General features: G+C 47.4%; 3 protein-coding genes across 3 annotated transcripts; all 3 read right to left on the bottom strand.

Moving 5' to 3' along the window:
* Positions 1-207: 207 nt before the first annotated feature.
* Positions 208-1,283, bottom strand: N7477_000003 (sulfotransferase family protein; the record flags this gene model as incomplete). Its single annotated transcript, XM_056961666.1, has 3 exons — positions 208-229; positions 566-808; positions 859-1,283. 3 exons carry the CDS (start codon positions 1,281-1,283, stop codon positions 208-210), a joined length of 690 nt encoding a protein of 229 aa, XP_056826669.1.
* Positions 1,284-3,619: 2,336 nt separating this feature from the next.
* Positions 3,620-5,016, bottom strand: N7477_000004 (High-affinity glucose transporter; the record flags this gene model as incomplete). The annotated part of the gene is made up of 3 exons (XM_056961667.1): positions 3,620-4,394; positions 4,447-4,857; positions 4,922-5,016. 3 exons carry the CDS (start codon positions 5,014-5,016, stop codon positions 3,620-3,622), a joined length of 1,281 nt encoding a protein of 426 aa, XP_056826670.1.
* Positions 5,017-12,879: 7,863 nt separating this feature from the next.
* Positions 12,880-13,881, bottom strand: N7477_000005 (NAD(P)-dependent alcohol dehydrogenase; the record flags this gene model as incomplete). The annotated part of the gene is made up of 1 exon (XM_056961668.1): positions 12,880-13,881. The coding sequence occupies one exon, from the start codon at positions 13,879-13,881 to the stop codon at positions 12,880-12,882; it is 1,002 nt and encodes a 333-aa protein (XP_056826671.1).
* Positions 13,882-14,442: the final 561 nt, after the last annotated feature.

Raw genomic sequence — 14,442 nt, forward strand, 5'->3', positions numbered from 1 at the left:
CCACTACAGTAAGTTATATTTTATACTTATTTATCCTATTTATAGACCCTAAGGGTAACCCTTGAGGGTCAGATATATAGGTGCCCGACCCTTAGAGTCTAGAAATTGGACCTCTCCACCTGCTAAGAGAAGGTGCGGGTGGAGGGCCTGGAGGGTCACCCGCGGGTGAGTGCCAGGTCTAGTGCCGGTATTAATCTTAGTTAGCGCTTAAGGCACCTCGGCTATCCCCCTAGTCGAGTATAGCTATAGGTAGATCTTCTCGACCTTCTACTATTTCTTAAAATAAATATTTAGCTCGTTTCTTTTCTTCTGAGTGAATCTTCAAACGATAGATTGAGTCTGAATTGTTGAATCTTTAGTATTTTTTTGTCCTCAACGCGTAAACTAGAATTGGCATCGCGTCTAAAGCTATCTTTTCTTGGTTGTGGTGAAGTTTGATCCTTGTGGTACGGTATTCTGTATTTCAATAGTTCTAAAGCACTGACTGGAGACTTCACAGGCCATCTTATTGCTACAAAATATCGCGCCACCTGGTGCAAGCCAAGAGATTGCACCTCGAGCATACAGTATCCGCTTGATCATGCGGACCTCTGAAGCATCATTGCGGCGAGAAACGGCTCGTCGGTTGGTGCCTCTCGCCCAAAACGCGCACAAAGTCTCCCATCCATCTTGGGGCTCAAATTCCAGGACATCACGCCCGCGTTTGGCTGCCTCAGCGTGAATCCACGCATTATGTGCATCATAGTGCTTCGCTGTCAAAAGTTCATCCGCGGTTAGACCCAGCTTGCTCTGGCACCTCTCCATAATACTGTGCCACATGGCATACAGGTTACGGTTGGTTTTCCATAAGAAACAAACAGCGTGGTAGATAGGAGAGCCTCCCCAGGAGAGCACCTTGATAGACTGCTCCACCGGTGGCCGCCGCCAGGTCGCTTATTCAGTACGATCTTAGCGTCCGGATACATGTCCATGAGATCATCCATGAGCATTGATCCAGGAAAATCAGTGCTCGCCTGAAACCCGTCAAATAATTCATTGAGTAGCTTGTGACGGTGTGCTTTGTCATTTTCGCGCAAGGCAGCCAACAGAATGTCCCCGCGATCGGCGTTCGGTGCAATGTGTGCAAAGTGCATACAGGGAGCCAGCCCGATATGTTGAGACTCAAGTGCAGCTTGGATAGAGCTTGTCGTGCATCGAGGCAAACCGGCGCGGAGAACTAGTAAAGGAGTGCGGTGGGTGCGGTCGACGACGACGGTGTCGTTAATGAAACGCATTTCATTCATCGGTTGTTTTTGGGAGATTGGAACAACGTTGAAGATTTTACCAGTGCAGTTCCGGGGAGAAACCAAGCTACGAGGGTTGCAGTCACGAGATGGCTTCTTGGGGTGAGATTATTGTCTCACGCTGTCAGCGTCAGCGCTTGAACAAGACCTGAGGCCTGAGATTCTGCTATCGAAGCGCTAGCAATTTATAGACTTTTGTGCTATAATTCGCGCATGGCACCGCGATGAAAGCTTAGACCCTGTAAATCCAGCGAGGCATCGGTAAACCTGCCTTCGTGTATGAAGTTCCATCTTGGTACTGTAGATGAACCAAGAGTGGATGTTGGGTAATTTCGTGGTGTCTTACCATATATGGTACGGCTGTTCCGGATGGCAGGATTCATCAAGACGGGACTAGAAGCTCGTAGCGTAAATCTACTTCCCATGTTTCTGTTCAAGGCCTTCGTAAGTCATAGCTCTGGGTTTATGAAACAGTAAACTTTCAAGTCCACAATCCACAGTCGTCGGGTCTGGCTGCGGGTCAGCAGCCTTTAAAGACGTACATAAAGCTCGCTGCAAAACTACATGGATGAGAACTTGCTACAACTATGGAATGATTATGATTCTTTTTTGATCTATCGAAAATTTTTATATTTCTGACTCGGTCCCTTTTTCCACGGTCGATTGGTATTGAGTGACAAGAGTCATTTGGCATTGGCACTTAAGATTCTTCCATTCAAGGTTCAATCAATTCAACAAGCAAGTCATAGAATTGGCAAGATATGAATGATAGGTTTCCAAAAACAGATGTGTCGTATCTTATCGTCTCAAAAACGCATAGTTAGATCATTGCATGAAAAGACTAGAACACATTATTCCTCGAGATATGCATTCGAAAAGTCGTAACGCTGCCGAGTTCGATCTCATAAGAACTCCAGTAGAACCAAATCAAGGATCAACAAAGAGTCATTACCAACTCAGTCCTTGCACGGATATCAAAAGTTCGCATCGTCTGAGGCGCAGCTTGGAAGCCATTCGAGAGTAGCTTGCAGGGGTTGGACCAGTATACTCCTGGTTCTTATCGGACGCTTCGTCCTGAAGCCTTAATTTCTCGATAGTAAAATGGAAATTGGGAGTTTCTGACGAGCAATCGTACCGATTTGCCAAGTAGTCAATCTCAAACCACTGTCTCCTGTTGTCAAGAGAACGATGCTCAGTGGAAGTACCTTTGTGTTACGACCATCTTTACGTGCTACTATGTCTGCTCCCACTGCTGCGCCAATGGCACATTTCAATTGAGGACCGCGTGCCCTGACACAGTAACATAGCCCCTCGTAGAAATCGCTTGTACCCAGTGCCGAAGAATAAAGTGCCGTATCTTCAGCGAATTTATCGTCTTCTTCTATCCAGCGGCTGATGCGCTGGTACGTCCAGTTTGCGTAAAGGGAAGGGGATTTTTCAAGGGCGTTGCCAATAAATTCGTGCGTGTCATCTTCAGCTATACTCTCCGCGGATGACGCTAATTAGGAGGATATACGATCGCAACCGGTGCGTGATAATGTGGAGACCGATGACTCAGAAGCAGACATTCCATTTGGGAACGCAAAAAGCTGCCGCCAAAAAGCGTCGTCAAGCTTGGTGAGAACATGTCTAGGTCAAAATCAACAGACCCCTTTTCTTTGGCCATCACCGCTCAAACAAGGCAGAGCTGAGTTTGCCACTGAGCATCTGGTCGGCTACACAACATGGGGCTCACCAGCTAGAGCATCAAGAGTTACAATTGAATTATGGACTGGTTTCTGGTCAGAATAGCTTACAATTTGGGGTTGAGTCAGACCAGAAGGGGAGCGTGACAGCCCCGGCCATTGATGAGGAGGGATGAGTGATTAGAACTATTGTCACATTCCCAGGGGGGGTTGAACGTTCAAAATTCATAGGAGGCAAGATGGGAAATCAGGTATGCTAAGCGAGAGCGAACGAAGCTGGAGGGTGCTGTTCGAGGGGTTTATCAGACCAAAAGGTCAGAGTTTCAAGAGTCGAGTCGTAGCGACGCTGATGTTACTCCCTACTCGACCTGGCTCACAGTAGTCTCCTTCTCGAGAGACTTCGACACAGGCGCGGCCCCTTCCTCCGCATGCAGATTGGCCAACTTCTCCGACTGAAATGTACCCTGTTCAAGTTTTCGTACATGCTGAAATTCAACTTTGGTTTGCCAAGGCTTGAGACCTGGGGTGTTGAACATCGTCTCGATATCTTCTAGGGTCTTACCGGCGGTTTCTGGGAAACAAAAAAAGACGTGAACGGTCATGGCAAAACAGAAGACGCCAAAAACTAAGTATGTTTTCCACTGAATGTTTTCAAACGCTGGTGGCACGAAAGGAGGAAAGAGCGAAATTGAAGATCCAGTTGGAAGAGGTCGAGAGTGCCACGGCCTTGCCACGCAGCCGCAATGGGTACAGCTCGGGTGGGTAAATCCAGCTGACCGGGCCCCAAGTGGGTGCATAGCTCGCCACAAACAGGTATGTGCAGGCGATGACTCCTTTTGCGGCCATAGGGGCCTCAGACAGATCCCAGGACTGCTCGGGAGTGTGATTCAATCCACCTGGTGGGGCCGGCTTTCCGTAGGATGCCATGATGCCGCCGTTGGCGAACATGAAGATCATCATGAGAGTGGATCCGACTAGCAGAGGAGTACGACGACCCCAGCGATCGATAAAGATGAGGGCGAAGATAGTCATAACAACGTTGATGACATACTGAATAGATGAGGCAACGAGGTTGGCATTACCCGACAGACCGGCCATGCCGAAAACGTACGTAATGTAAAGCATCATGACATTCATGCCTGTGAGCTGGGACCAGATCTGTGTGAACATACCGATATGTGTCCGGTAGATCATGTTCGGTTTAAAAAGATCGAGGTACGAGGCATCCGCGTTGTGACGCTCAAACTCAACCATTTCACGGATCTCTTGCAGCTCAGTGTGTACAAAGGATGCATTACGGTCGCCCTTGGCGTGAACGAGCGCGAGAACCTCGTGTGCTTCCTCCCAGCGGTCGTGCTTAGCCAGCCAACGCGGCGACTCGGGCAGCAGAAAGACCATACCGCAGAGAAAGACAGCAGGAAGCACTCTGCAAACCCGAAGGGGTACGCCAGGCAGCATTTCCGGTCATAAAGCTGCACCCATAAGAGACGTAAAACATGATGAGGATACCCCAGGTGATAGCCCACTGTTGAGCACCAACGACAGTGCCACGCTTGCTAGGCTGAGCCAGTTCGGCGACGTAGACAGGAACTTGAGCACTAAGAATACCGACGGAGATACCGTTGATAAAGCGGCCCACAACAAGCTGAGGAATGCTGAAGGAGGCGCAGACGATGGCACTTCCGATACACCAAATGAGTGAGCCGACCTGGATGGCACGCTTTCTACCCAGCCAATCAGTCAATATACCAGAAACGAGAGCACCGATAAAGGAGCCACCGGGCATGGATGCCGAGATGCCACCTTGGTTTGCGGAGGTTGGACCACCACATTGTCCATCTGTGGTGCCGGTCTGATTAAAGAAGCACTTGTACTGTTGAGTACCAAGACTTCGAAGAATCAGCAAGAGCCATGATATATTTGAAACCGAAATGGAAGACATGATAGACTCACATAGCAGACATAGATGCGATGTCGAAGCCAAACAGTGCACCGCCAATGACGGCCACCGTGGTGATGACATAGATATTTCCAATCACGTAGCCCATGGTTAAGGCTGAGGCAAAGGGTGGTACCTAATTGATGTTGAGGAAAGAGATGAAAGTCGAAGGAACGAGAAAGGGGAGAAAGGGAGGTTGAAGACATACAGAAGGGGAAGAGTTGGCTCCGTTTTCCTTTTGCCAACCTTAATGCTTTTCGCCCATTTTGCGGGGCATGCGGGGGCCAACCGCTAGGGTCTTTTCCCACCAAAAACTGATATGTTAATACTACGGGTATTCTGAACAGGGTCCCCCTAAAGGTGCCCTATTAAAACCAGGAACAAGACAGGGTATACTCGGGATGCAATGGCAAACCTTCCGGGCTCGCTTCAGAGCAGCCCGACGCACCAATTAACATTCGTCGGTGCGGTCAGATTCCTCAGATTTGGCATTGGTTTTGGAACCAAATTGTTTCTGAATCAATCTGAGTCGAACACGAGCTAGTGCGTGTTACTTCATATGTCATCTGCCTGACCGTATGGTTTCATCGCGCCCCCCCATTCAGTGCGTCATTGCCTCTCTCTGTTTTCGTTGATCATTAATTTTCTCGATTTTGGAACCCTCTTTGTAGCGGATAGACCCTTACCCTCCGGCGTTTCGTCTTCCATGCCTTCCTCACGCATTTCCCGATATCTGATCTGCTGTTTTGATCGGTGCTGCGGCTACCCTTCTGGTCAGTTGATACTGATATGCTGTCAACCAGACTTGAACGTCTTCCAGCGCAAAGCTGGCGGCACATGGTCAGTTACTTCTCGGCGCCCCCTCTTTCCTCGGACCCCTTTATTCCCCTTTTGGCGTTTCACAGCGCTAAATTCGTAAATGATCTACAATGACAAACTTCCACTAGAACCCAATTATCCAGCCACTGAGCCACTGGCCGCCGTCTACCCTTGATGTAACCCGACTCACTCACTCCAAACGAATATCCTGGATCACGTGTCGCCTTCCCCTTCGAAGTGGCTGTCGCTCCATGCGCTACTGAGTTTCCGTCACCACAAATTGACCAGCAGCTTCTCCTTGTTGGCTCTGCGGCTTTGCTGTGAAGCTCAAGACTGGCCGAGGGTCAAATGATATATCTACGGTCATTTAGAGTCCTACGACCACGTCAGCGAATCACGCTTTCACTCGCACGTCTTGGCGCATCGCGAGAACGCCACCTGCCGGTTCAGGCTTGGGGGGCGCCTCCACCACCATCCTTGGTTAGACTGCCTTCGCAATAATTAAGTGGGGGCTCACCACTACCACTCTGGTGCCAAACACCGGAGATTATCTAGAAAGGTGCCGCATCCGAAGACGGCAAATAGAAGAAGTTACATCTTGCAAGATAGAGCCCCGTGCCCGGTCCCTGCCGTACTAACCGGTCATTTGCCTTGCTTTACAATTCGATGCCGTTCTGATGTCTTGTGGCCATTACTGTACGTTGAGTTCACCCAGAAAACCAAACTTCCGAGCCTCAAGGCACCAATTTCTCGATCCCAGCTCAGACCAAGTTGAAATCAAGGAATTGGAAGACTATGCATAAGACTATGCGGGGCTGGGCCATGTTAATTCCAGAGGTGATGGGCGCGGAGATCGAGAATATATACCCAGCGATAGTTTTCGAATTTTTTGCATGCGGGCGAATATAATTCAGTAAATAAATTCTCCTGTGATATAACTCGGTTTGGCTTTACTCCACGAAGTCATGTCTACATGTTTCCATACCTACCAATTCATTTTACCCATACTGCACCCAAGCTTGGAATAGAAGTTTTTGTATTTGATAGTGAAGTCGAGAGTAGTCAACGTGCAGAAAGAAGCAGTCGAGCACTTGATGTGAGAGAATTACATATTGCGCTATTTTTATCCAGATCTATTGAGCCGAACATAGTCTTCAATAATGTGTTCTAGCACCGAAGTGAAGGATTTTTTCGTTTGAACATAACCCCGCAAAGAAGGATTTAGTCATATTTGTACACAAGTGACCCATAAATGGTTCGACCATCGAGCCATGCAAGTGCCCGGGCATATGATAGCGAAACGAAACCTTACCGCGGCGAACAATCGATTATAGTGGGAAAGGCAAATGTTCTCTCAATCATGCCAGACACGACTTGCTTTGAAACAATTATTCTGATTCCTCAGCACGACCTTATACATAGCACTATCCGAGATTGAGGAAGAATCCCGGCATTGTGAGATAGTTTTCATCGTCTAGTCAGTAAGTCGCTCGAGTTTGCTTCGGCAGATAGCTCTCTTTTTCCTGCTAGAATTAATGGAAACTTTTGTTAGGCCCTTGCAACCTCGTCTCACTTGGGTCCGACCGCCGAAGAAGCACCGTTTGCCGTGACAATCAATCTCAGCATTTTGGAAACAAACACTCGATTGAACTTCGTCAGGGGCCAACTACTTAGCAACCCGTACCGGATACGACGCGCAACGACAATCTGACCCAACCAAACATATCACTATCCAGAGACGTACCCGTCCAGCTGCCCCATGCATGAAAGATTAAGAAAAGAAACAAGTCGTCGCTCTGGTCACATAACGCCGACCTTCAGTTTATGAGTAGATGTCATTCAGAAAATTATCTGGCTAGAGCTGTTCGGTGTCTTAGACGCTACTGCAATGAGTTTGAGTGATTGGCTATTGATCACTCAGATGGTTAGAACTTAGAATATGAATCAGGCCACTGGATGAGTGCCGGTAAGCAGGAAGAGACGCGATCTGTGATGAAGCAATGGCCTGAAAACTGTGGCACACATTACCCACAGTATCTCATAGAGCATGATCAAGAAATTCTGTTTCGTGTTTGTGGGCGTTAGACTAACCGGTAAGCTTAGTGAATATTAGGACGTCATTCCACTTGCCTCAGCTCTGCAACTTTGAAATTTGATGCTCAAGCCACGGCGGCGAGTGATGTGAGCAGTGCCGGCATTGCTTCTTTGGGAGTGATAATTCAGCAAATGATCTACTGGCTTTAGCGATGTCACGGCCGTTTACGGCCTATAGTGATAGTGACGAACACATTCATTATATCATATCACGATTAGTTGTGCTTAGTCTAGCTAACAATGAGCCACTTGGCTCGCCTAAAGAGAACCCTTCTAAATCTTATGTGGTCGGTGCTCCTACACCTCAGTCGAATTTCTTTTCTCAAGTGACGACAATAGGGCATTCATTGTATAGCTCCTGCCTTTATACAACTCTCCCTACATCATCGATGTACGCCCTCCCCAAATTTCAGTCTCAGCGTTAGTCAAAGCACCCTTCCTAGCTCTCGTCTATCCTTTCGTGGTTCCGGTCTTTGCTATACCCTAAGCGTGATCATCAGCGTACAGCTAATCTCTTAATTTCCCCCTACGCCCTATGCGGCCAATACCCTCTTACTAACGTCCAAATGTAGGTGTACACTCGCTGAAGCTGCCACGTTATATACCTGCTTAATGTATAGAAATGGTCCTATTTATTTTTCTGGACGTTTCGTGGATATCTCGTCGCCAAGCCTGGAATTAAAAAATGTCTGTGCTTTTACCATCCGATCTTTTCTAGGGTGTGAGGAGAGCAGGCCCCCTCTGCTTCCCTTGTTAGTTCTCTTCTGGTTTGATCTGTCCTTTCCCTAGGCATTCTAGGCAGTGGCAAGATGTCAAAAACTCATCTGTCATATAAATTTCTTTAAAACGTCGCTATCATCGTGGTAGCCCTCTTCGGAAGCCCAGAAGCCGACTTCACGGAAACTCCAATTCTCACCGTTCGACCCAACGATCACAATAGATCTTCAAGGCGTCATCCTTTATTAATACCAATTGATAAATGATAGAAATAAATAGCGTACTCGCATATTTCCCTAGTCTCATCCCTCGTAGCGGTGGTCAAAGCACTGGTGGAACAATAAGCTTAATGTGGAAAGAGCCTGCCTCTCGATCAAGTTTCTGCTTCACATTTTGATTAATCAAAGGTGCGTAAAAAGCTTCCTGTTCCTTGATTAAGGCTGAGCTTGCGACAAGATAATCACAGCATGGACCTCAGTCGCTCTGCCAGACCCACCTCCGTTTCTCTCCCTTCAATGAGGATAGAGTGGAAAAAAAAATTTCAATCGAATACGTTTTGTTTACGGCCATCCGGTCTCCCCACCCAGCGCGGTAATTTCAGACACAAGCCCATATCTTTACTTAGAGCACACTCCACCGACATCCCCGATTCAACTAGGCGGCTGTCTAGAAAACGCCGTTCGAATGGGGCTCTACACGCCCCACTGATAACCGGTCTGGTCTGTCGTCAGAAATTTCTCTTTTTCTTTTTCTTTGCCCTTCACCTCCCCAACATATTCTGATATCCTGAGAGATCGCCGCCTTTTCAAAGATTCTCAGCTCTGATACTATCGAAATTCATGGATTGATCAAAAGCAACGACCTGGCAGTAAACCTGCCCGGGCGCTTCATTTGTTCTTTGCTACTATGAGTCCGCCAAGACCTAACGAGGTTCTTCTCATGGTGGGAGAGCATACTGATGAACATGAAGATCGCTGGAACTTGATATTCGTCTGCCGGCATTTTCATAGTGTTTTTCTATCCCTCGTATATAGAAAGGTTGCACTCTACAAATGGCGTGATATGAGGTCTTTCCTTCACGTCATCATTAGGCAAGTCAGACTTGCTAGTTCGGTCAGGGAGCTCGATTTGAGGGGTTGGAAATTAGATATCGTCTCAGGTGATGATTGGAACAATATTGAGAATGACCTGGTCCTGAAACTCTTGGTCAAGAAATTGTCTCATTCAATTGCCGAGGCTACAAGATGGCAGGAGAGCCTGAGGAAGGGTCATGGAGATGCATGGATTGCACTTGCCCTTCCGCTGTTGACTCATATCCGGAATCTGCAGTTAACCTACGCGCAAGAGACAATCTCTTAATTCTCACTTTGCAACGGGCAACCAATGGTGCGAAGCCGTTTCACAAAAAAAACCGCTTTGCAATACCTACAACAGGTTTCGTGTCATGGAGTTGACCCTGTGGATCTTGAAGAGGCTCTTGATGATGACCGATGACCATCGTTTGCACTGCTCATTTCGTTCTTCCATTTCCCATCCACACGTACGACTGATGCAGATACAGTGATAGAGCCGGATCCAGTCGCCAAGTACTCCAACTATGGGCTTGGCTTCTCGTTGATTTCTGAACTTGACCTGCGTGCCAGTTGTGGTAATTATGGAATGGAAGCCATGGTGCATTCATGTGCAAACCTGATATCTTTCAAATAGCAGCATTCTGACTCCCATATTCACTCCCATGGTTATCAACTAAGGGCCTTCTGTCGGTCGTTGGCTCGGAGCAAGAAAATTCTACAGACGATGTGGCTAGACCACTACGGCAGTCACTATTCCTTCACAACCGCTAGTCTGAATCAAAACCATGATGAATGGTTTGGACCACTATCAGACTTCATCGCTCTGCAGGAACTTCGCATCCGGCTGGCTAACCTCCTCGATGTCCGATATCAAAGCAATCCGACCACGCCTCTTATCAAATGTCTTTCTCAATCACTTAAAACTATTTGTATTGAAGGCTGTGAAGAGCGCCATTTGGTTATGCTAGTATCTCAGCTTCATGAAGTCCTCAAGAATCGCTTGACCTACGTGCCCAGGCTCCAGTTGATAGACATTGAAGGGCCATTTCAGAAAGCCCCCTCCCACAATTCTGGCGATGCCAACCCCACAATAATGGAAATGACCAACAACACCATAAAAAGCAAGGTCATTCAGGCCGTGGAACCTCTTCATACGAGTTGTGTCGCTGCCAGTGTTATTTTATGCGTCCATGACCGCGCATTCACTCAGAGCTCGCACATTTGAGCCCCTTGTCTTGTCTTTTTATTGTCTTTGTCACCTTGTGGAAAATAGTTCATTTTACTATGTGATGAATCCATTTCATTGACACACAAATGGGTATATGTACATAGGTGGCCCATGAGAGGTTGATATGGGCTTGGTGTTTATGAGTGTATTACAATCAAGAACAAATTTGTGATGATAGCCAGTCAGCCCAAGTGCCAAGTTTTCTCATTTTCGTCTCATTCACCGAGAAGCAAGCACGGCATCAGCGCCAGATCTCTAGTAAATGCTGATCTCAGGTAAATGCTATCACACTCAACTTATTTTCAAAGAATTATTGATCCAGAACTTCTGCGGGTAGTTCCCTTGACAGCATCCCTCTCAATTTCAATTAGGGCGTAACGAATCTTGCCAAGGTTGATGACGATCACACACCGGCTTGTGCGGCGGGAAGCATTTTCGTTCAAGCCAATGCAATGAAGGATCCTGACCTTTGAGTCAGAACGGAAGAGACATTTGCCGAATCAGCTACGGTGTCGACTTTGGAGCGACATAGCCTCATAGACTTTCAATACCATTGCCCTGCACTGTGGGTAGAATTTTTGTCATTTAAGCTGGCAAATTAGTGCTCGGCATGGGCCTTCATTGAGCCTGTGGCAGCTGTCATTGGCCTTGGGATCTTTCCTTAGAAAAAAAAGATGGATAAAGTTTATTACCTCAGTCTAGTGAAATTCACAAATGGGCTTTCTTCGGCAACAGCTCTCGTGAATACGACTGTAATAAGTTGGTATGACTTTATGAAATGAAGTAAGTGGCCTCAATCTTCGTCGCTACAATTCCATTCAGAGAGCACGATATCTACCTAGACACTGCTTGATAGAGTCTATTTCTGGGCAAAGACAAAAGTCATTTGTGTATACTCACTCAAGAAGATTCTGGACTTCGTTTTCCAGTACTAGCTTCCGTTCAGTAAACTCCGTTGCATATTAAGTGACTACCATCAGTGGGAATGGAGTCTAGCGGCGATAGCCGCTACGGGTATTTGATCATCCTGCTATTAAAGTAAGCAAACATCATCAAAATCATCGAATTATGAATCGAAGACTTATTTAAATTACAATTAGATGACTTGCCCGCATTGTATGAATGCTTTGTCCCCTACTGCTGCTTTGTCCCCTACTGCTGGCGATGTCGATCGTCTCCAAAGGTTCCGTTGTTGCGGTTGCAATGTTGGCGAGGCATCCACCTTGAAATAACTAATCAAAATTTTTGATCTAGAGAGAATTAGAGAGGGTGAAGGCGACGCGTACCATCACGACCAAGTCATGCTTTCCGCCTTGGACAGACAGGAATCAGTCTTGATGCGTCTTTCGGCCGTGGCCTGCTTCCCTTGCCGATGGTGGAGTGTTTTCCTATGCTACCAGATCCAGCCATCGTGCTTGTTGCCCGTCTAAAAAGCGCTTAAGTCCTGCTGCTTTTTATGTAGCTTCACAATTTGCTTGTGTCACCTTTGCATCCAGTGAAATTTCAATTGATGCGCAACAATATGCATTGACAGCGGACAAACCACTATTCCTGGCTCAGTTATGGTTGAGTCGATGCATTTGGAGTTTGGGCACCTGGGTTACGCAGGCGGCGTAACTCTCGCCTTTTCTGCAAGTCTTAGGTCTGCTCGTGAAGTATAACGAGAGCTAGTGCTAACAGGGCCGGTCTCCACACTGCCGACGCCAGACGTTGCTTCCAACCATTAGCAACTCCGAATTAAATCCATACGGTCTGTCAATTACTATTATAGATGACTAATACTCAATCCAATGCGTATCGATTAGGACGTCATCACATGCCTTTGCGTAAGCCAGACGCAGGGTCCTCAGTTGGAGGAAAAATAAAATATAAGATTTCCCCGTGTTAGCCTCTTCGTGAAACTTGAGAATTCACCCGGTTTCGAATTTTATCTTCGGTTCGAAAATTGTGGCTATTCTCGTTCTTTAATTGCAAGGAATTTGGGATCAATCCAGAGATATGGCCGTTAACTTTCAACTGCATGTGGTCACTGACATGATCCTCACTTTCCAGCAACTAGCACACCCCGGTATCTCATGTTGCCCTCCTTCAAAGTTTTCAAGCTATCCTTGACACCTTCCAACGTCATTGGGAACGTCATTTTCACCGGCTTGATGTTGTGAAGAGCCGCAAATTCAAGCATGTCGCGATGCACCTGTCTCGCAGACACAATTCCTCCTTGAATCCTGAGACCGTTCGCAAGCAAAGGCATGTACGGAATCTTCAGGTCATTTTCATCAACCGAGAGGGGTGAAATGACACCATTGGGAGCCATCACATTGAGGTATAGCTGCCAATCTGGTTGGCTGCTAGTGGTCACAATGAGATTGTCGATGGACTCCTCCAGTTTCAACTCCTTAATACCCTTGGTTGCATGGAACTCGGAGGCACCCAGCTTTATAGCTTCCTCTTTCTTATTATCCGTTCCAGAAAACACAATCACCTTACAGCCCATCCTGGCAGCAAACTGAATCGCTAGATGGCCTAAACCACCGACTCTGACCACTCCCACACGAGCGGTCGGACGAACCTGAGCGACATGAAGGGCGTTGAAGACAGTCGATCCTCCACACATTAAAGGACCGGCGTCCTCATTGCTCATATTGTCAGGAATCTTGAAAAGGAAAGCTTCACGCCATACTGCATGAGATCCGAATGACCCTTGATCCAAATCGGCACCGGCGTACATCTTTCGTTCGGGGCACAGGGTCTCCCATCCGGTCAGGCACTGGCGGCAGTGGCCACAGCAATCGTGCTCATATCCCCATCCCACACGGTCGCCTTTCTTCAAAATCTTGGCATTGGGTCCGGTTGCTTCCACAACACCCGTCCCCTCATGACCGAGGGCCATGTCGGAAGTTTGGTAATGGACATCGGTAAAGCAAACACCGGAATAGGTGATTCGAACCAACACGTCATCGCGCTCGAGTCCGTCGCGCCGGGTGACTTCCTGCCGAATTGTTCCGTCCTTGGAACCTTTGAACACGGTAAATTCAATGGACATACTGAAAAAGTTTTCGAATCAGGGTGGTCCTCAGACATGATCTGGACCCTCGAAAGGAGGCAGGCCGCTTGGCTTCTATAGCCTATGGACCATTGACGTCATCTCCCAGCGTGGTAAGATAAAGGGAGGAGAATCAGCCACTTGTGGTCTCTTTCCATATCATGATTTTCCGCAAACAACGTTTGATCGCAGAAACTCCGATCTGTGGTGCAATCTGGTAGGCATCGGCGGGACCGACTGGCCGCTGATATCATCACCCAAGGAGCTTCCTTACGGCCCTGTCGAGGGCTGGGAACTTGGAAGAGCAACACTCATGTCTACTTCAAATTTGAGTGAAGCAAACAAGTACTTGGATGTGCAATTTGACACCAGATATATCCAATCTCGTGCATGTGTCTTGAGGTTATGCAGTACCTTGATAGAGTTCTCAGAGACCCAATCTGAAGCTAATTAGCGGAGCTCAAATTGAGGAACTCCATCTCCCGTATCACTGCCCTAGTAGCAGTGGGAAAATTATCGAATCGAATAATTGAGCCACTGTTCTTGCAAAAGGAGCGGAAA

The sequence above is a fragment of the Penicillium maclennaniae genome (assembly GCF_028827695.1).
Source record: "Penicillium maclennaniae strain IBT 15551 chromosome Unknown utg000001l:1.0-3280838.0:1.0-3283122.0, whole genome shotgun sequence".
Taxonomy (NCBI): domain Eukaryota; kingdom Fungi; phylum Ascomycota; class Eurotiomycetes; order Eurotiales; family Aspergillaceae; genus Penicillium; species Penicillium maclennaniae.